This window comes from Sphaerodactylus townsendi, linkage group LG09 (assembly GCF_021028975.2).
Source record: "Sphaerodactylus townsendi isolate TG3544 linkage group LG09, MPM_Stown_v2.3, whole genome shotgun sequence".
NCBI classification, from domain to species: Eukaryota; Metazoa; Chordata; class Lepidosauria; order Squamata; family Sphaerodactylidae; genus Sphaerodactylus; species Sphaerodactylus townsendi.
In genome coordinates, this window is record NC_059433.1 from 354,061 (window position 1) to 376,728 (window position 22,668).

The 22,668-nt window shown below is 45.7% G+C and overlaps 1 protein-coding gene across 1 annotated transcript in view; it reads right to left on the reverse strand.

The window, feature by feature from the left end:
• The window catches only part of LOC125439019 (collagen alpha-1(I) chain-like), a 243,491-nt gene extending 233,558 nt beyond the window's left edge, over nt 1-9,933 (reverse strand). The window contains exons 1-3 of the mRNA XM_048507844.1: nt 9,787-9,933; nt 9,326-9,732; nt 1,463-1,545 (exon numbers count right to left, since the gene is read on the reverse strand). Of these exons, the coding sequence (XP_048363801.1) occupies nt 1,463-1,545; nt 9,326-9,732; nt 9,787-9,933 (637 nt within the window). The remainder of the gene's footprint in view (nt 1-1,462; nt 1,546-9,325; nt 9,733-9,786) is intronic.
• Nucleotides 9,934-22,668: the final 12,735 nt, after the last annotated feature.

Below are 22,668 nucleotides of genomic sequence, written 5' to 3' on the forward strand. Positions count from 1 at the left end.
AGAAAAACCAACCTGCACATGGTCTGGATTGATTATAATCAATCGACTCACTACCCCATAGCTGGATCATCAAATGTTTGAAAACCATCGGAGTTGATAAAAATGTAATAACATTCACAGAAAATGCAATGAAAAAAAAGGAAGACTGACTTAATGGTTGGGAGTGAAAATTTTGGACGGGTCAACATCAAGAGAGGAATCTTCCAAGGCGACTCATTGTCACCCTTACTATTTGTCATTGCAATGATCCCACTGTCATTGATTCGGAAGAAAACAAATATGGGGTATCAATCAGCGAAAAACAGTGCAAAAATTTCGCACCTTTTGTACATGAATGATCTAAAACTATATGGAAAAACTGAAAATGAAATACAATCACTAACCAATACAGTTCAAATTTTCAGTACAGATATATCAATGGAATTTGGACTTGAAAAATGAGCCTCAGTAATAATAAATTTAAAAAATCAAAAACAGTGAGGGAATTCAAATGTCCAATGTCCAAATGATCAAAAACAACATGGACAAAGCCTACAAACCTGGGCATCCTGGAACTAGGTAACATCAACCATGATCAAGTTAAAACTGTGGTCAGTAAAGAATATACACAAAGAGTTAGAAAAATATTGAAGACAACATTAAATGATGGAAACACTATCAAAGCCATGAACACCTGGGCTATACCTGTAATTCGTTACACTGCTGGCATCATTGACTGGACTCATGCTGATTTAGACATTTTGGACAGAAAAACCAGAAAATTGATGACGATCCACTATGCTTTACATCCTCATAGTGACACTGATCGATTATATCTGCCCCGCAAAATTGGCGGCAGAGGATTACTGCAAGTAAAACAAACTGTAGAAGAAGAAAAGCATGCTTTGGCAGATTGCATCAAGGACACTCAACAACCAGCCCTGAAAGAAGTAAAAAATCTGAACTTATTGAAGGTATCAGCTACAAAAAAAAAAAGAACACCGAAGTAGAACTTTAAAAGAAAAAACAGAAAACTGGCACAATAAAGCATTACATGGTCAATATGTAGCTAAAATCAGTGGAAAAGTGGACATTGCCAAAACATGGCAACGGTTAACATCTGGAACACTAAAAAAAGAAACAGAAGGATTAATTCTCGCTGCTCAAGAACAAGCGATTAGAACAAATGCAATAAAAACAAAGACTGATAAAACATCTAACGATGCCAAATGCAGATTGTGTACTGAATTGGATGAAACTGTGGATCACATACTCAGCTCATGCAAGAAGATCGCACAGACATGATTATAAATTGCGGCATAATTCAGTTGCCAAAATGACTCATTGGAATTTATGTAAAAATTATGGTTTTCCCACACCCAAGAACTGGTGGGAGCATAACACCGAAAAAGTGATCGAAAATCAGCAAGCCAAAATATTATGGGATTTTAGAATTCAAATAAAGTACTGGCGCACAACTCACCAGACATTACCATCGTCGAGAACAATAAATTGTGGATTACTGACGTTGCAATACCCAATGACATCCGGGTCGAAGAAAAACAACTAGAAAAAATTACAAAATATCAAGATTTAAACATTGAACTGCAGCGTCTATGGCACAAACCAGCAGCAGTGATCCCAGTGGTGATCAGCATACAAAAATCCCTGGGACAGCACTTGCAACAACTTAACATCAATAAAACCACTGTCTGCCAAATGCAGAAAGCTGCTCTACTCGGCTCTGCAAACATTTTACATCACGTCTTCCTAAGTTCCAGGGCGGAACACAAAGCAGATAGAAGGCCAACACCAACCAGTGATCTGGCAGTTGTGATACAATGTGTTTGTTGTTTTTGTCAATCATCATCATCATCATCATCATCATCATCATACAGTAACACACTGTCACTAGCTGTAGCCATCAACAACCATTTCACTAACACTATCAGTATAATCTCTCCATTTTGATATCTTATTCTGTATACAACACTCGGGCCATCAATGGGCAGGAACACAGACTGCCCTTTTGGCCAATCGTGATGAACAGCCAGCATGCTGTCGTGGTTAGGAGCGGTGGACCCTGAGCTAGAGAATGGGGTTTGATTCCTCTCTCCTCCACATGAGCAGCAGACTCTTATCTGGTGAACTGGATTTGTTTCCCTGCTCCTCCACAAGAAACCTGCTAGGTGACCTTGGGCCAGTTACAGTTCTCTCAGAACTCTCTTAGCCCCATCTACCTCACAAGGAGTCCATTGTGGGGAGAGTAAGGGAAAGAGGTTTGTAAGCTGCCTTGAGTCTCATTACAGGAGAGAAAAAAGGGGTATAAATCCAATTTCTTCTTCAATCCATGATCAAATACATTCACTCCATAATTACAAGAGAACTATCTTGATCTGAACTTAGTGACTGGCTTGTTTTGTGGTAGGGTGAACACATTGCATGGTAGCATTCTCAACTACCAGAGTAGTGTAGTAGTTAAGAGCAGGTGGATTCTAATCTGGAGAACCGGGTTTGATTCCCCACTCCTCCACATGAAGGGCAGAGGCTTAACTGGTGAACCAGATGTGTTTCTACATTCCTAGATTCCTGCTGTAAGCCACCTTGAGTCTCCTTACAGTAGAGAAGGATGGGATATAAATCCAAACTCTTCTTATTGGGAGTTGGGATAGATTCTCTGGGGACTTCTCAGTTTGGGATAGAACTGCTGATGAGCAAGGCATCTGAGAATACATCTGTCAAAAGTATGTGAATGATTATCATATGAATTGGGACCAGCTTAGTCGAACAGCCAACAAAGAGCAAGATGATGCTTGACTTTGCGAAGGTAAGAATTTGTTCCTCGTGCTTTTGGCGAACTCTAGTGCATAATCCCAAATGATGCTGGGCTGTCTGGCAGCAAGCATAGCATTGTTTCTTGTTCTCCATGCAGGAAAAAGATGCTCTGTACATGCTGTAACTTCTTCAGTGGTTGGTCTATTTGGTCCTCTGAAAAGTCTGTGAAGTTTTAACTTGTGTCTCCCTTCTTGGAAATGGAAGAGTATTATTTTGTGCATTCACTTTTCACTAGGATTGCTTTCAGTTGCTCCCCAAATGTATGATGCCAAAAAATCATGCACTAAACAAATGAATCAACCCAAATTAGCATCTCAGTTGTGAAATCACATATTACTTGTAAAAACCATGTTACTTGTAAAAACTATGGTGGCTACCATTGCCCTAAAGTCTAGGCAACGCAGTTTAGCCAAATCCACGGATATGCCTGCCAAAAGTGTTCCTGACAAAGATACATCCATAACTTGCTTGGAAACACTTGGATATAAGGGAAGGAGCTACTCCACCTACAAGAACGTTTCCGTTGAAAAAAATCAAGCTCAGAGACAAGTGTCTAGAATACTGCTGAAACTTTAGAGCGTCTTGGCTCACCTGCTATTTATAAAGATCTTTCAGACCATCCTTATTGGTAAACATGACAGAACTGAAGGTTAGGACTGACATTAGGGAAATTGCAGATTAACACCTTAACTAATTCCACTACCTCCTCTAGAAAACAGCACCGTTTCTCAATGAAGGTTGTGCCACTGCTGCTCTAGCTGAAAAGACCCTAGGAAAGGACTACCCCTGAGGAAACATTACATCACTTTGATGCCCTTGGGCCTGGAACACAATGCACCCTCTTCCTTCTTGTGCTGCCCCACAGAAGTTAGTCAGTAACGAAAGAGCCAGCATCTACATAGTGATGATGAAGAAGAAGAGGTTGCTGTGGGCTTTCCGGACTTTGCCTTTAAGATGTAGCATTGTGGGAAGTGTTGCTTAGGGGCACGTGGGTGGCCTTTAGCACAGGATTGGTTAGTTCTAGAGCCCACCTTTTTTCAGGTTATGACCGCTGAGACACAAGGAGCCTGTTCACTGTACAGCCTTCCAAAGAAGACCAGTCCCATCTCTTCTCCTTTTGAGGTTAGTGTCACAGTTAAGCAAAGCAAAGCCATGTTACCACACACGCTTTACGCTGATCCAAGGCTTATTGAGAAGTGTAAACCACAAACATGTAATGTCACACACAAAAGTTCTCAAACTTTTCCTGCCTTATTTGAGGTGAATGTATAGGCCGATTTGCTGCGTCTGTTCTGTTCTATTCTGTGAAAAAAGAGAGTGAAGCCATGTCCGCACTGTCCGTCAGAACAGGCTCTTTTTGCCCCAACAGTCATAACCTGAAAAAAGGTGGGCTCTAGAACTAACCAATCCTGTGCTAAAGGCCACCCGGGTGCCCCTGAACTACCCACAATGCTATATCTTAAAGGCAAAGCCTCTTCTTCTTTCCTTGCTGCACTCTGTAGTACAAACTATACCGAAGTTGCTGGGCATCTCACAAGATGGTGCCGGGGGTGGGGAATGAGCACTGTTATATCTTTGATCATTTCCCCACGTTTCTCAGAACTGGCTTTAGCCAGCCAGGTGCCTGTTTTGCTGATTCTTAATAAAGACTTATGTTACCAATACCAGAGTATGATTAATGACCAAAGTCAGCCGACCTGAAGGGGACCAGCTTAGCTGCATCACTGTCCGCCCCGCCCCCGCCCCCCAAACCAATCCAGCCTAGGTGTAACATAAGGGAAATGGCCTGTGGATCCGCAGGCAGCGGGTGTGACAACTCTGCCATTCTACTGGCTCACTGCTCCACTAGGTCAGCCCAACAGGAAAAGGCTCAATTTAGGATGGGGCAAAACCAGGCATGACTTGTTGCCCCAGTGGCCAGCCAAAGCAACTGACTTGCCCAGCTGATAGAAAGCCCCACGTTGTGGCACAGCAGCAAAAGAAGTGCTCACTTCTCCCCCAGCCCAGCCCCCCAGCGGCAGCGTCTCCCCTTTCACAATCTGAATGGCGGCCGGGGGGGGGGGGGGGGTTGCGCGTGCAAGGTTCTAGAAAAGATGGATCTTGGAAGAATGTTATAAAATGGGTGAAATTGATTTCCACTTTATAGTCAACATAAATAATTGTTAACAGAGATTTAATTAAAACATGTGAGACATAGAAAGGAACAAACAATGCTGCCCACTATATCCCTTCATTTATTCTAGTTCTTGGAGTACTTAATAGAGATATAAGGCACCCTGAGATGACTGGAGGTATAAAAATTAAGAGACCTATAAATTAAGAGCATTTGCAGATGACTTTGGTGTTGGTTTTAGAAAACGTCCTTAAAGCAGGAATTAAAATTAATAAACAGAAAACAAAAGGTTTTAACAAAAATATGACATTACAAGATTAAGTAGACCTGATGAGCAAAATGGGGTTTAAAGTAAAAAGGGTGAAATATCTGGGTACTATGCTGAAAAATCTAAACGATATGCTATTTTAATATATGTCAAAATATGAAATGAACTCAAAAAAGTTTTGTCACGGTAGAACAAATTTCAGCTATTGTTGCTGGGGAGAATTTATGTGATTAAGATTAATGTTTTACCCAGAATATTATTTTGGTTTCAAACAATACTCGAGTTTCATAGTTATAACTGGGAAACACATGATAATTTGTTAACTGTGTTGATATTCAGCACAGAGGAAATTGGGAGCCCTCCCTTTCCTTCTTATAGTATAGTTCTGGTGCATGCTCTTAGTTATAGTTTCTGTTTTTCTTTTTAAAAGTTATACAAAAAGAAAGTTTTCCCCTTTAAGGTGGGATAGAGAAGCAGACTAAAAACAATCCCATCCAGGCCATAAAAGGGCCCTACAGAAATGTGTGAAGGAAGGTGGGAGGGAAGCTCTGAGGGAGCGCTGCAGCACCTCTGCCTTTTGACCGCTCCAAAGAATGAGAAATTCCTCCCTCTTGGAGGGGTCCTGCAGAAATATGCTTTGGCTGCCTGGAACAAGGGAGATCGAATCGTCAAAGGGAAGATGAAGACTGTTCTCCTAGCTCCAATTACCAGAAAGATAATGTTGCCATTCAACTATCTAGGGCCACAAAGTGAGAAATACACAAAAATCCAAGGGAAATAATAATTTTAAAAAGCAAATATTTTGTAGCCAAAACAATACTAAACCAGAATTTCTATCTGTTTCCAAAGATTTCTGTTGGTTCTGGTTTTATAATGGATGATCTTTCCAGCAGCCACTTTTACTAAAAAATACAAATGAGGACATGTTCCTTGCAACAGAGTTTTGTGGAAAACAACCGTTTGAGTGGGGACAGGCTGCTCCATAGAACTAAATCCAGCAACAGAGAAAAACATTTTACTGAAGTGAAATTGCAGAAGTAGTATTTATACAGAACAGCTGGAGTAGATTAAACTCTGCCTCTCTCTTGCTTTGTCCCTAGGGTTGAAAAACTTGCCATCCAGCCAGGAAGCCATCCTGTAGTACGCTACACAATGCAGGAATCCTGCAGTATCAAGGATAAGAATAAGAACCACAAAGAATATATATAAAGCTTGTTCAAAAGTCCACAGCAAACAAACAGTCAGTGCTGGCTTTTGTGTGCCCATCAGAGACCCCTGCATTTGTCTCTTTGTGATGCACCAAGGCAGAATTTGAACCAGGTCAATAAGCCCAGACTAGTCCTTGAACATGACTGTGGTGGATGAGAGCCAGAGGAGTAAGAGATGCTGTGACAGTTCTGGGGATGGAAGGGCACTCTGGCGTGTCTGTGACTGGGAGAAAGTGCTTCCTTTACCACTTGCAGGGAAAACACACCAGTTCTTTGATGTGTTAACACCTCTTGACGGGTGGGCCCATGTTCTGGCCAACTGGCACCCAGATTGGCTAAAGCCTTGGGATTGGCTAAAGCCTTGGGAATCTATGCAGCAAAGTTCTGAAAAAGAGAGCTGTTCCTTTGTTTGTGTTGTGTTAACTGGTGGAGCTGTGGGTCCAGGAGGGGGTGGGTGGGGGGTGCTGTCTTGCCTGTGTGTGTCAGCAGTGAGGGATGTCAGATCCCTGCATTCACATCTACTCCCTTCTGCCACACAAACACTCAAGAAGGGATCCATACCCAGATGAATTGGCCACTTCCTTTATCAGACTCCTGGTCTACTGAGGTACATCTCATCTATTCCCTCTTCCGGCTGGAGAGGCGAGGGTTTGAGCCTGGGCCTTCCTGCATGCAAAGCCTGTCCTTGAGCCTCTTCCCATATTGAATCAGACAAAAGGCCCACCCAGTCCAGTATTCTGGCTCCAGAAGCAGCCATTCAGAGGACTCCAGAAAAGCTCTCAGGCAGGGCACGAACCCACATTTGTCCCAGTCTTTCATACGGCCTCCACAGATGAAGTTTCCACTTAAGTTCATTAACATGGCTGACAGCCATGAAGACCCCCCCCCCCCTGGAAATCTGTCTAATGAAGTCAGCTTGCAGAGACCATTGCGCTGTTGTTGGTAGAGGTCCCAAGTGGGGTCTGGGAGACCTAAGTTCAAATTCACACAATGCCCTGAATGTTGAGGGGTGACCCTGGGCTTAGTCAGCTCAACTTAACTCACAGGGTTTTTTGTGGGTAAAAACAGGGACGGGAGTGGGGGCGCAGGGGCGCCATTTTGCCCTGGGCACCATTTTCCCTGCTACACCTCTGTTAAGAACAGGTGGAGTCTAATCTGGAGAATGGGGTTCGATTCTCCTCCACATGAACAGCAGACTCTTATCTAGTGAACCAGATTTGTTTCTGCACTCCTACAGTCCTGCAGGGTGACCTTGGGCTAGTCACAGTTCTCTCTGAACTCTTTCAGCCCCACCTACCTCATAACAGGCGTTTGTTCTGGGGAGAGGAAGGGAAACGAGTTTGCAAGCCGCCTTGAGACTCCTTACAGGAGATAAAGATGGGGTATAAATCCAAAGTTGCCGCCTTCTTGCATGGGGAAGTCAGCCATGTCATAGCTGGCTTTCGGAAGAGCCTGCTGCCCCCCAGTGTGCCCTGGAGCCCTCTGTGGCATCCTGAAGGACTCCAGGAGCGGAGTTATAACAACTTAAGGGGAGGAATTTGAAGTGCAAGATTGAAGCCTATAAAATAGGAGGCAACCCCTACTAGTAGACTGCTGGTTGACTGAAATGACGAGACCACTGCAGAAGGAGTTTGCCACTTTTTTCTCTATCTCAGATCACAGAAAAGGCTCATACTTCTTAAGCAAACTATCTGACACTGCTGCTTTCTGCACAACACAGAGAAAAAGGGGTTGAGGATGTGAAAAAAAGTGTTTTGGGGAGGAAGTCTGCACAGCTTTCCCCCCCAAGACGTCCTCGGGACATTTTATTTCTGCTCAACCTGGGTTTAAAACACACACACACTCTAAACTAGTGATCTTTTCCCCAAGACAAGTCCAGGACTTTTCCCTCTTGTGGTCCAGAAAGTCATGTCTTTATTTTTCCTGCCGGACTTTAAAGCTGGCACTTTTGGTTTCTCTGCAGATCCCACACGCCATTTTCTGTGGCTCCAGTGATTCACTGTTCACTGCCTCATTCCTCCTCAAGACCACCACCAGCAGAAGGGAGCAGACAGAACATGGAGGGCGGCCACAACCCCCCCCCCCCCCGCAGGCTCAGGCTGGAGGCGCCTTCTCTGGTGTTCTGAATCGGGGGGGGGGGCATTAGGCACACAGTTCAACGGACTCAGAGATGGGGCTTAGCAAGAAGCCTCGAGCCAGCCGTTTCCTCTCCACTTTGCCTACGTCACAGGGTTGTTGTGAAGCGTGGAGAGCCGCCTCGCCCACCCCGAGGTCCTTGGCTGGGGAAACAAGGCGACAGCCAGCCCAGGCGGACCTCACTCTCCGGGCGCTCAGGGGACGGGGCGGGACGGGGCGGGCGTCCGCCCACGAGCGGGCCGGGAGTCCGGCGCGGAAGCTTCGTGTCGCAGCCTCGCCGGGCCCGGCGGCGCCCCAGGACGGCCAAGCCTCGTCGCCGCTCGAGCCGAGGGGGCAGGGGGGCCGCCGGGCGCTGCAGGGGCTGGTCCCGCCAAGGGTCCCCTCCGCAGTGCGGGCTGGCGGACGAGGTGCGGAGCCCCCGGAGACGGCAGGCGAAGAGGTCCGACGGTTCGGCCGCCACCCCGAGAGGAAGCCCCGGCAAGAGCTGGGCGCGGGGCAGCTCCTTCAGCCTCCGGGGCGGCGGCCGCACCTTCGGAGCTCCGTTCGCCTCTACCGCGCAACGAAGCCCCCCCGGCCAGCCCCAGAAGAGCAGCCCCCCGGGGGACGTCTCGCTGGCTAGCGGCTCCCCCTGAGGGGACACACGACGTGCCCCCCCGCCCTCCTCCTCGAGGGAAACACCGCCTCCAGCCCCCCCCCCCCGACAGTCTCAGACCGGCGCCTCCGGCCGCCCCCCTCCTCGGTCGCGCTCCCCGGGGAGGCCCCCCGCCGCCCCGTCGCCGAACTCACCCGGGCTGCCCTGCTGCTGCTTGGCGTGTCCGGCGCCCATCGCGGCCCTTTAGGCTGCTGCCCCCCGCCGCCGCCGCCGCCTCCTCCGGCCGCCCCCCGCCATGGCGCCCCGCCCTCCGCCCCGAACAGCCGGGCTGGCTAAGGGAGGGGGCGGGGGACAAAGAGTGGCCCGAGGGGGAGGGGGCTCCGAGACCCCGCCCGCGCCCCTCTGCTTTTGGGGGGGGGGGGCTGGTCCGCCGCCCTTGTTGCTGCCGCCGCCCCTCTCCGCTCCCCCCGGCAGCTCCGTCGGGCTGCAGCCCCAAAGGGGGAGGGCCTCCTCTGCTCCCGCCCCGCCGGCGGCGCCGCCTGCTCCGCCCGGCCCCCTCGAGGGCGCGGCGCTTGGAGCCCCCTGAGCCCCGCGGCGCCTCCTACGCTGGGGCCGTCCATGGCGGCTCTCCTCCGCCCGCAGCTTCTCCGCCGACCGGCCGGGACAGCAGCGACAGCCGGGCTGGCCTCCCTGCGGGCGTCCGAGGGCCGGGGGCGTCGGGCGGGGAAGGGACTCGGGACCCCAGACGGCCAGCGAACGAAGCGCCCCGGACTCCACGGTGCCCTTCCCCGGCCCCCGCCATAGGAGGCGGGCGACCCGTCGAGCCCCCCCCCCCCCCAAGAGCGGCTTCGGCGACCATCCACCCCCACACCCCCCGCAGAGCTTCCGAAGGCTCCAGCCCGTGCCTGTGGCCACCAGAGGAAACGGTTTGGCCCCAAGCAGCTCAGCGGGCCCACCCGGGCGGGCGGGCGGGCGGGGGTCTTCCCCCCCCCGAAGCTGCCCCCCCAATCCCACCAAGCGGCTGGGTGTCCACCGGGTTGGTGACTCGGACCAGCTCTTTTAAAAATCCCTTTGAGTTGAAATGCATTTCGGGGTGGGGTGGAACTGCAGTCATAAAGGAGAGGGATTTGGTACATGCCCAGAGGCACTGTGCTCATGACTCCGCTTCCACACTGGGCTTTAGAGCACTGCCTTGAGGAAGTCTCACCTGAGCAGATCCCATCGAAGGCCGACCCAACTCACCCAGCGCTTCTGAAGGGCAGCAGGGGCCAAAGGAGGCTGCCCCAGTCAAGGCCTCTCTGCCTCTGTTCAGGCAACCCACCCACAAAGCAGCAGCAGCAGCAGCAGCAACAGGGCAGGAGAAAAGATGCGCCAGGTGGAGCTGGAGGGGCTTGATTGAACCTGCGCTTCTCCACAAAAGGCTATTCTAAAAGGCCTCGATCTTATAAGCCTTCGATCTTACGCACACTTACTGGACCGCAGGTCCCACTGAATTAGGTGGGGCTGGACTGCACATGGGGACCAAAGGAGCAGAGAGCATCAGGCCTCCTTCCTGAGAAATGCTGAAGACTGGAAAACAAGTTTCATTCATTCAGACAAAATCAGAAACTTGCCTTTTAAATAAAGAGCAGCTGGACTGAACTTCCACATAATTAGTGGCTATATGGCTGACAATTAAAATGACAGGAATGATTGACAGGCAGGCAGAGACAGGATTAATCAGGCAGAAATCCCATTGAAATCAGGCAGCTAATTAAAGCTTCTTCCAGCTGCTTTTGTCGAATCCCAACCTGGAAAAGGAGGGGGGTACTGAGCATCTTCACAGGAGTTGGTGGAATTGCAGGCACACAATAATCTTCATTAACAAGGCCCTTGATAAATTAGAAATACGAATTCTTTGGGCAAAGCGCAAGGAAAATATGCAAGCGCCTGCAAGCCAACCATTTAACAATTTAGGGCAAAATTCCCAATCACTAGCTTGTACAAGAATTTGCTTTGCTAGCCAAGCTGGTTGTCTAATATAGATTTCTGTTTTTAATTTAGGAACACCCCCCCCCTTTTAATCTCCCCCCCCCTTTTAATCTCCATCTTCTCCTGCTAGCTCTGAGGGTTTTGGCAATTCTGCATTCTTGAACACATAGGATGATGGTCTGATCCAGCTGGCTTGTTCTTATGTTCTTATGATGAAGTCGCTGGGAGCATCTTAGTTCTCATTTGGAACCTGGGTCTGCCAGGACCCAAGCACATTCATTCAGTGTTTGGCTTAGTTGACCCCTCTCCCCGAAGCAGGTGTATATAGTTTAATTAATTTGTAATAAGAAAGATGTCAGAGTTTCTCATCTCCAAAGGGAAGAAAATAAAGTTCATACTGAGTTCTTGCAGAAGTTAACTGAACATTCAGCTATATAAGGAGGAAATATGCCTGACAGCACAAAATCCTTAATTCTGTACCCTGAGGAAGAGGATTTCAACACGTGCATGGCAGCTCAGCCCTGCATGTTCTTCTGTTAACAACGAAGAGGGGCCCTCAGAATCTGGACCTGGTAATTAAACATGCTGATCCCAAAAAATGTGAAATGGAAGATTATTTGATTGTCCCAAATTCTCGTGAAAAATCCCCTTCCCCAGCTCTAGCACATGCAGGCTGACTGACCTTGGCCCAGATTGGTCATGTTTTCCATTGCAACTGACAACTTGAAGAAGAAGAAGAAGAAGAAGAAGAAGAAGAAGAAGAAGAAGAAGAAGAGTTAGCTTTATACCCTGCTTTCCTCAATCATAAGGAGTCTCAAAGTGGCTTACAAACTCCTTTCCCCACCAAAGACACCTTGTGCGGTAGGTGGACTGAGAGAGTTCTGAGAAAACTGTGACTAGCCCAAGGTTACCCAGTAGGCTTCATGTGTAGGAGAGGGGAAGCAAACCTGATTCACCAGAGTGAGGAGTCGCTATATAATGCTGGTTCCACTTGGAGTGGAAGAGACTTCATACCAAAGGATGCGTTAATCCAGTGGTTACAATTACACTATTCAGAAGTAAAGTTGACAAAGATGTAGGTAACATCTAAATAAGCACTAACACATTAAACACGTCACCCACTAGGCAGCCAATTTAGGTTTGGTACTTCTGATATATTAAGGAACAATGCTCATCACATACAACTGTAATCATATATCTATCTCATATCAACAGAATTTCATCATTCACTGTTGTATCATCACATGAATTATTTTTCTCTTTTTCTATTCAATAATCTAAACATAAACAGTCCCTTCAAAGGTGTTTCCACATTCATTCAAATTCCAGGTTCTTGCAGTTGATCACAAGAGTTCATTCATAAATATTGAGGTCTTCAATTTAGTGGTCAGGCCAGCAAAGAAGAGGTACATTACTTGGGATACTTCGATGTACGTTGCAGCGGATCGTAAAATAGCTTTTCGATTGTTCCATAAGCCCACGGACTGCAACAAGGCTCTCCATTTTAAATCCTATCACCCACAATGTTTACGTAATAATTTACCATATAATGCTTTAGTTCGAGCCAAACGTAATTTTACGATGGAATCTGGATTTCATAAGGAAGCTAATCGTATTGTTAACAATTATTACAACCAGGGCTATCCCAAAGAAGTCCTATATGGAGCATGGGACAGAATCTCAAAAGTTGACCGCTCCTCCTTGTTAAAACTGAAACAACAACAATCTCGCAATTTAACAGCAATCATTAAACGCAGCGTTTATAAACATTGGCGTGTCATTTCAGACTTACCTGGGTGACAGATACCTATGATAGGTCTCAGATGTACAACCAACGTGAGGGTACGTGCTAATTTTTTAGTGAAACAGCCTTCCACACCAACATCATATGGACACTTTCCATGTGGAAAATGTATACAATGTAATTTTTCTACGTCCGTTACTTCTGTGAAGGTTCCTAATACTGATGTTGTATGGACATTACGTCAATTTACTACCTGTGACTCAGATAAATGTGTGTATGTGATTGTGTGCCCATTCCCAAGAATGTACGTGGGCAAAACGTTACGTCCCTTAAAGTTAAGAGTGTCAGAACACAGAAGTTGCATCCGGGCTAAGAAAATGGAAGCACCGCTGGTCGAACACTTTTTGACACACAACCATACGGACACTGACCTCAATTTTTGTGTGTTACAGCAAATCCAGGGATATTCTCCTCACATGAATCTAGACAAAATTATCCTCCAAGCAGAAAACCGTCTCATATATAAGTTTAGAACAGATTCTATTGGATTAAATAGGTCATTGAATTTTTCTTGTCATCTTTAAACTGTGCCTTTAAGAACACTGACCAGGTGTCACTTATCAGCTGTGTATGTAGCTTCAACCAGAGAGAGTCGGTTACCACAGAAAGGTGTGGTAGGATCTAACAGCTTCTTGGAAAGCATCTGTGGGTTGAACTAATAATGTTTAGCATTTCTATTAATGAGTTTAATAATTGCTTATTTCATTATACATGTATGTTATGAATGTAAATAAATGTATATGTATGTGCTTAATAAATGGTGGGTTCAATAGGACATTGAAATGAGCTATGAATTGATATGATGTAATATCCATTGACAGATTACCTATAGAACACCTCATATGCAAGTAAATGGCAAATTGGCACTGATGAAGGCACCGAAGAGCGCAATTTCGTGCGATGCGTTCCTGCCAGCAATGAATTGAAGACCGCAATATTTATGAATGAACTTTTGTGATCAACTGCAAGGTTATAAAGTGAATCATGAAGAAATAAGGTTAAACTTATTTGCAGATGATATTTTAGTAATAACGGTGAATCCGGCTGATACAATGAAAGAATTAAAAATAATTCTAGAAGACTTTCAGAAATATTCAGGATTAAAAGTCAACATGGAGAAAACAGAAATAATGGGGGTTAATGTGGAAAAAAGACAATTAGAGAGAGGATTAGTAAAAAAGAAGATTAAATATTTGGGTATTACAATAACACATAGAAAGGAGAAGATGTTTAAATATAATTATGAAGCAAGGTGGAAAAAATATTAAAACAAATAAAAGAATGGGATAAGAAGACCTTATCGATTACAGGAAAAATCAAAGCATTAAAAATGTGTATAATGCCGAAAATGTTTTATTTATTTCGAACTCTTCCTCTGGAAACTAAGAAGAAACAATTTGAGGAATGGGATAGAAAGCTGAAAGCTTGGGTCTTTAATAATAAAAAACCAAGAATCATGAATAAGATCATATATATGACAAAACATTCTCTAGGTTGGGGGATTCCAAAAATGCAAGAATATTATGAAGCATTCTAGATTAAGAGTCTGATGAGTATAAATGAGGATAATGTCGAAAAATGGGTTAAGTTTGAAAATAAAATAAATGAAGGAGTTGGTGCACATGGTATTTTCAATAAAGCGTTAAAGAAAGGAAATAAAAAAGCAATAGGACCAAGAAAGGTCTTGCTAGATATATGGGGAAAATGGAGAGGTAAATGGATGCCTGGTACCCTGGATGTGGCACCTTTGGGAAGTGTGGTTGGCAAAGAAGGGGAAAAAGTGATAAAAATATTGAAAAGAAAAGGAATTCAAACTGTGGCAAATTTGATTAGGGAAGGAGGAGAAATTATGACATTACAAAATTTTATAGAGATAGGAGGAAATGAGAACTGGTTGGTTTTGAGAGGCATTTGGGAAAGGATAAAGGGTTCACAGATAAAAGGAGAATGTACAATGTCGAAATGTTTGGAACTATATGGAAAATGCAAAGGGAAAATTCTAGGGCATATTTACAAATGTATGGTAGATGATAAGGAATTCACGATAAGAACATTGAAACAAAAATGGGAGAAGGAAGGATTTCTAGACATTGGTAATACTGAAAAATTAATAGATAGTTGGAAAAATATAAACATCGAGAAATATATGGAGTTAGAAAGAAAAGTGATATTAAAATGGTATAGAACACCAAAACAACTAGCATACATGATAAAAGGACTTAGTTCTAAATGCTGGCACTGTGGAGACCAAGAGGCATATTATAGCCATATGTGGATAGAATGTGCAGACGTAAAAAAAAATTGGCCAATAGTATTGTTATATATCGAGAAACTGGTGAAGATAAATATTGATTTAAATAATGACTTAATGTTCATGGGTGTAATGGAAGACAGAAGGGTTGGTAAACAATATAGGTATATGTATAAAATAATGATTAAAGCAGCACATGCAACAATAGCCTTGGGCTGGAAAGAAAGAAAAAAATGGACACTTCAGAAATGGAATATATTTGGGAACAAGTGACACTTGATATTTTCGATATATTAACCAAAAATAAGATGTGGCAAGATAAACAGAATGAAATTTTGAAGATATGGATAATATACATGGACAGGATGAAAGAAGCTCGAGTCAATGAAGAAATATGGGAGAAGAGGCAACAGAGAATGAACTTACTGCGGTTTGTGTGACAAAACTATGAAGAAGAAGTAGTGGGGGAGGGAGAAAAGGGGGGAAAGTATTGTTTGAAAATGTATGAAGAAGGAAAATACTATAAACTGTAAAATTCAAATGATACAATTAAAAAAAATTAAAGGAGACCCAATGGTACCTCGTAAGTAATGAATGACGGGATGATTCCTGCATAGCAAGATCCATCTGGATTAAAATGCATGATGATGAGCATTTAAAATGACTGACATGATTATCTGATATGATGAATGTTGTTCAATACTAAAAGATTGTATGTGGTTAATACAGTACTATTCAGATTCTATGATATCACACAATGAGAAGAGGATTTGGTGTTAATACAAACAATAATATTTAAAACCTGTTAAAATGTATATAATTCTGATTAGTATGTTACATGTGAAATATTGAAACAGTAAATGAATTATAAAATAGATATTACTTGGTATTACATTGATAATGTGCAGTCAGATATACAATCGGTAGCGCATTGATTTCCATAGATTTCCATTATTCATGGATGACCTATCTAGAAATCTAGGCCCAACCATCAAGACAATAGAAGAATATGGGGAACAATCAGGTTTCAGAATAAACAGAAAGAAATCAAAATTATTGACATTTAATATGAACCAGAGGGAAAATAATGATTAATAAACAATAATGGTATCCAAACAGATAAGAAAACCAATGTAGAATATCAGAGGAGTGAAATAAGGGGAATTATACTAGGGATAAGGGGTAAGGAAATAAGGAAGGGGATTAGTGATCAAATGTTGTAGAAAATAGGCAACATTAGAAAAGGTTAAAGGGTTGGTAAGGGTGGAGGGAATGGGTAGATGATAAGGGGGACAGGTGGTTAGTTATAGATAAGAGAGGGCATATTTGTTTGGTAATTTTGAATGTCTACGGTGATTTATTTGTTGTTGAATGAGTAGGGTGTAATGTGATATGTGATTTGTTTGTGTTTGAATGTTTATTATTTGAATGTTTAAGTTTTAATGTTAATGTAATAATAAAACTTTAAAAAAAATTAATGGTTCATCTTAATCCTGGAAAGAAGAGACTAGTAGGGTGCCACAGGGTTCTGTCCTGGGCCCGGTGCTATTCAATATTTTTATCGACTTGGATGATGGAATAGGTAAAGGTAAAGTTTCCCCTTCAGTCGTGATCGACTCTGGGGTATCACTGCGAGCAGTGATTTCATAGGCAAGCCGTTTTTGTGGGGTTGTTTGCCATTGCTTTCCCCGGCTATTCTTTACCCCCCAGCTGTGTGCTAGGTACTCATTTAACAATCAAGGAATAGATGGATGGCTGAGTTGACCATGAGCCAGCTGCCAGGATATCTGACCCACAGGAGGCTCGAACTCCTGACCGTGTGAGTGGCAGTGCAAGCACTTAACCACTACACCACGTGGAATAGTGCTAATCAAATTTGCAATGACACCAAAATAGGAGGCGTAGCTAATAAGAGTCAGAATTCAAAATGACCTGGACAGATTAGAGAGCTGGGAAAACAATATGAATTTCAACAGAGATAAATGTAAGATATTACACTTAGGCAGAAAAAATGAAATGCACAGATATAGGAAGGGTGACACCTGGCTTGATAACACTACATGTGAAAGGGATCTGAGAGTCTTATAGACCATACACTAAACATGAGTCAGCAGTGTGATGTAGCAGCCAGGAAAGCCAATGCAATTTTGGGCTGTATCAATAGGAGTATAGTGTCAAGATTGAGGGATGTAATTGTACCTCTCTATTCTGCATTGGTTAGATCTCACCTGGAATATTGTTTACAGTTCCGGGCACCGCAATTCAATAAGGATATTGACAAGGATATTGACAAGGATATTGACTGGAATGGGTCCAGAGGAGGGCATCCAAAATGTTAAAAGGTCTGAAATTCATGCTCTACTAGGAGAGACTTAGGGAGCTGGGTATGTTTAGATTGGTGAAGAGAAGGTTAAGAGGTGACATGAGAGCCATGTTTAGATATTTGAAGGGATGCCATGTTGGTGAGGAAGCAAGCTTGTTTTCTGCTCTTCCAGAGACGAGGACCAGGAGTCATGGCTTCAAGGGGAAGGAAAAGAGATTCCACCTAAACATCAGGAAGAACTTTCTGACAGCAAGGGGTGTTCGACAGTAGGATTTTGTTCGACAGTGGAATGCTCATGCCAGATCAGATGCTTGCTAACGTGGAAAAACCATTTGGCACACACATAAAAATCTGCAAAAGTCCAAATGCATTCTTCTCCACTGTCTCAAAGTAAACACCCAATCCCAGAGAGAAGCCCAATGTACACAGCAAGCAGCACACAGGTAGTGAACAGGTAGCATATGGGTCTTCCATATAAAAGATTGTTTTGGGATTCAGAAGCCCTCTCCTAATTGTGATGAGTTCTGCGGGCTGCCAGAATCGTGATGGCTTTGTGACCCAGCAAGCTGAAAGTAGTCTTGTACCTTTGCATCACCAACTTATTTTCCAGCAAAAGCAGAGCCATTCAAGTACCTGCAGGGGCGAACCGCCCTAGGGACATGAGGACACCCATGTCCCCAGGCTCATACCTTTCGGTCAGGGGGGTGCCTGTTACCCCCACGTGACAAAACAAAGTGCACCCCAGTTGCATGCCACCAAGCCCTGCCCCCACCTCCCTGCAGGCCAGCTTTTGAAAGCCAGAGCTTTGGAAGCACAGAGGCTGGGGGCAAGGCTCGTGGAGGTGGTCCTGCCCCAAGCCCTGCCCCTGTCCTCCCTGCTTTTAAAAGTCAGCTTTCAAAAGCCAGTCTGCAGGGAGGCCAGGGGGCGTGGCTTGGGGATGTGGTCCCACCCCTGAGCCCATCTCCTGGCCTACATGGACGTCGGGGCATGGCCCCATCCCCTGAACCCTTCCCCCAGTCTCTGGGCTTTCAATAGTTCCAGCTTTCAAAAGCTGGCCGGCACGGAACCTGGGGGACAGGACTCAGGGCAGGGCCATGCCACCGAGCCCCGCCCCAAGCACGAGCATAGGGGGGCATCCAGAGAAGGAATTGTCTCTGGGCACCATTTCCCCTAATATGCCTCTGAGAACCTGGCATGACACAATATACACCTGGTGGGCTATATTCAGCTTGGTGGGTCACAAATGGTGCGGTGTCAGGCCTGTGCCATTCTGGGCCTGGCAGTTCACACATCCACACCTCAGCTGCAGATGGCCCAGCCATTATCATCGCTCAAGGCTACAGAGGCCTCCCCCTGGTTGCAATGTAACTAGTTCAATAGAGCTTAACCATGCATCCTTATCTGCCTTCCTGAAGGAGTGAACCATCTAGAATAATATAATCATAGAGTTGGAAGAGATCACAAGGGTCATCAAGTCCAACCCCCTGACATGCAGGAACACACAATCAAAGTACTCCCGACGGATGGCCATCCAGCCTCTCTTTAAAAACCTCCAAAGAAGGAGACTCCACCACTCTTCGAGGCAGTGAATTCCACTGTCAAACAGCCCTGATGGTCAGGAAGTTCTTCCTAACATTTAGGTGGAATCTCTTTTCTTGCGCCTTGAATCCATTACTCCGTGTCCTAGTCTCAGAGGCAGCAGAAAACAAGCTTGCTCCCTCTTCAACATGGCATCCCTTCAAATATTTAAACACGGCTATCTTGTCCCCCCTTAACATACGCTTCTCTAAACTAAAAATCCCCAGCTTCCTAAGCCTCTCTTTGTAGAGCATGGACTCCAGACCTTTTACCCTCCTCTGGACCTGCTCCAGCCGGTCAATATCCCTCCTGAACTGTGGTGCCCAGAACTGTACACCATATTCCAGGCGAGGTCTAACCAATGCAGAATAGAGGGGTACAATTTCACCCCTCGATCTTGACACTATACTCCTATTGATACAACCCAGAATTGCATTGGCTTTCTTGGCCACCGAATTACACTGCTGACTCATATTTAGTTTATGGCCTACTAAGACTCCCAGATCTCTTTCACATGTAGTGTTATCAAGCCAGGTGTCACCCATCCTACATCTGTGGATTGCCTATGTGTAGTATTTTACATTTATCTCTGTTGAAACTCATTCTGTCCCAAACAATGCTGCTGTTCCCACTGTCCTGTCCAAGGACGTAGGTAAGGGTTTTTTTTTCATGGATTCAACTCCTCATTACATGTCTGGCTTGCTTGAGCACCCCCCCCCCCCGCAGGGTGGGTCTCTGCCGCCACCTGGAAATGGGGCTGCACCCCCTACCTCTGCTCCCCCACCGGCTCAGTCGGCAGCCAGCAGTCTCTTCTGCCCTCCCCTCTGGGGAGACCACAAGAGACTGCCATCCCCAGCCTCGGAGAGCTGCTTTTATAAGCACTTAGGCTGGGGGGGTTCACAGGGCAGGTCCATGCCCCCACCCACCCCTGGAGGCATGACCATGCCTCTCCAAGCCCCACCCCGGCCTCATTGCTTATAAAACCAGCTCTCCAAGGCTGGGATGGCAGTCTCTTTTGGAGTCGCCAGAGGGGAGGGCAGAAGGGACTGCCAGCTGCTGGCTGGGGGGGCAGGGCAAGGCAGGGCAGAAGAGACTGCCATCCCCAGCCTTGGAGAGCTGTTTTTATAAGCACTGAGGGGAGAGCTTGGGGAGGGATGGCCACACCCCCAGAGGTTGGTGGAGCATGGCCATGCCCCCTGAGCCCTGCCCCTTGAACCCACCCCATAAAAAAATCTATACCTACATTACTGGTCCTTTCACATGCTGATATTATGGGAATGTGTGGCTGTGGGTGGGGGGATTCAGCTGTCAGGTCCATGCCTGTCAGAGCTTAGATGTCTTGCTGTGAGGGGATTGCAAATGTGTCCTGTAAAGGCTTTCCGGTGTCTCTCTCCTCTCCCTGGCAATTCCCTGGCGCCAGACCTCCTGCGGGAAGGTGTGAACGTTCCCAGGTTTCTTGAAGCTCTGTAGTGCAAATGTTATACTCTCTGTGAAACCCATTTGGTGGGAATCAAATGGGGGGGATTGAAGGATATAATCGCTGAATCTAAGCGGGAGACTTTAGATTCAGCTTTCTTTGTTACTCTACGCGTTGAAGAAATAAACTGCTTTAGGACTTTCCTACGGTCTCTGTTATTTCCACATTCGAGAGCCTGACCTCAGCAGTAGACAAGAACAGGCCACACTAGAAGGGTAAGTCAAGAGAAACCTGGCTTTGTATGGCAGGCTTGAAGTGCATGCCACCGTGGAGGTTAGACTTGCAGACTGAAATCTGGGAGACCTGGGTTCGAATCCCTATTCTGCCATGGAGGCTGTTTTCCTCTACTGAGAAGCCCTGGTTGTGGATGACTGCCCACAACAAAATTGGCACAAGTGCTGATTTCATCCCATGCCATCACGCACCTTGTGGGAAACACACAGTTTTCCACGCAGGAAAGTCACCGTTTTTGAAGCAGGTCTGTTGAAGGGAGCTGTGGGTCTTCAAAGCTTATAGCCTTCAAATCTTGTTTGTTTTTTGGGTGCCCCTGAAGGCGGATCTTGCTCTTCTACTGCAGACCAGCACAGCTGCACACCTGAAACGTTCTTCCACTTGGTTTTTGTGTGAGTGTCTGTTGTCTTTTGGCCTCCCTAAGGAAACCAGGATGGCTGTCTAAAGAACTGTCAACTGAAATTTTAAAAATTTTTAAAAGGACATGTACAAGAAATGGAAAAGGGGGGAAATCACCAAAGAGGAATTCAAACAAATACCCAGGATATGTAGGGAGAATGTTAGAAAAGCTAAAGCTCACAATGAGCTGAGGCTTGCCAGAGAAGTTAAAAACAACAAAAAAGGCTTTTTTGGTTATGTCTGTAATATGAAGATACTGCTGTTAATAAATACTTATTTTTCAAACCTTACATTTAGAGGACAGTTCTCTGTACCACGTATGCTCCACTGTCTTGGACACGCTATTTGAAATGGGAAACTGGGGCAGAGGCCTTACAACAGGTAGAGGAAGCTGGGAAATCCTGGTCTTTCCCAGTGGGCAGTCCTCAAAGGATCAGGTGGTGGTAGCATACCCTGAGAGAAAGATAGCCCACCCCAAGGAAAAGTTGGTAACTCCTGGGGGTGTGCAGAGTGTTGAAAATAGGAGGAATTACCTGCCAGCAGGGGCATAAATGAGGCAACCCTGGGCAGAGCGCTGTAGCCCTGGAGCAGAGCCTGAGATGGATGCCCAAAGAGGCTGACCACTCTACCACGACCAAATTTTTTTTGCACCAGGACATTGGTGCCTGCAGGGGGAGACTGTCCTTATGCTACTCCCCAAGTTTGGTGAGGTTTGGCTCAAGGAGTCCAAAGTTATGGACCCCCCAAAGGGGGTGCCCCATCCCCCATTGTTTCAAATGGGAGCTAATAGGAGATGTGGGCTACAGTTTTGAAAGTCCATAACTTTGGCCCCCCCTGAACCAAACTGCACCAAACCTGGGGGTATCACCAGGGCAGTCTCATGATGAGACCCTGAAAGTTTTGAGACTGTGCTTTCAGAAATGTCCCCCCCCCCCCCGTGCCATCATCTCCCGCTAGCCTAAAAACTGCGCCCCCTGCAGGTCAAAAATGGAAAACCACTAAAATACTCAAAAAAGAACCCAGCATTTTGATGCCCCCCACAAGGTGATGCCCTGGGCAGCTGCCCATCTTGCCCAATGGGCATTACGCCAGTGCCTGCAAGCCAAAAGCAAGCCCGTTTCACCACACCCAGTAAAGAGAACAAGGAGAGCTAGAGGCCTAGCTGAGTTCAGCAGAAAAGCTGCACTGCCAGCTGCCTCCTCATGTGTAAACAGAGAAATGTGAGGTGACCCCACTGCGCAGTTAAGAGGCCCAAGGTAATTGCTCCATGTATAATGAGCCTCTGAGTCAGTTTAAGTGGGGGATGGGAGAGGGGACTCTGGCTTGATGAAGACCTAAGAAATGGAGCTTCACAGAATCTTGGAAGGAAAGAGTTTTGTTCAGAGTAGAGATATGCAACATTCCTTTGCCCTGACCACACCAGCACTTCAGAAGAGAGAGGAGTGCCAGAGAACTAGAAAAGTCAGTTTCCTGTATCCTTCCTCTTGCTGGCTGTGCTGCTCA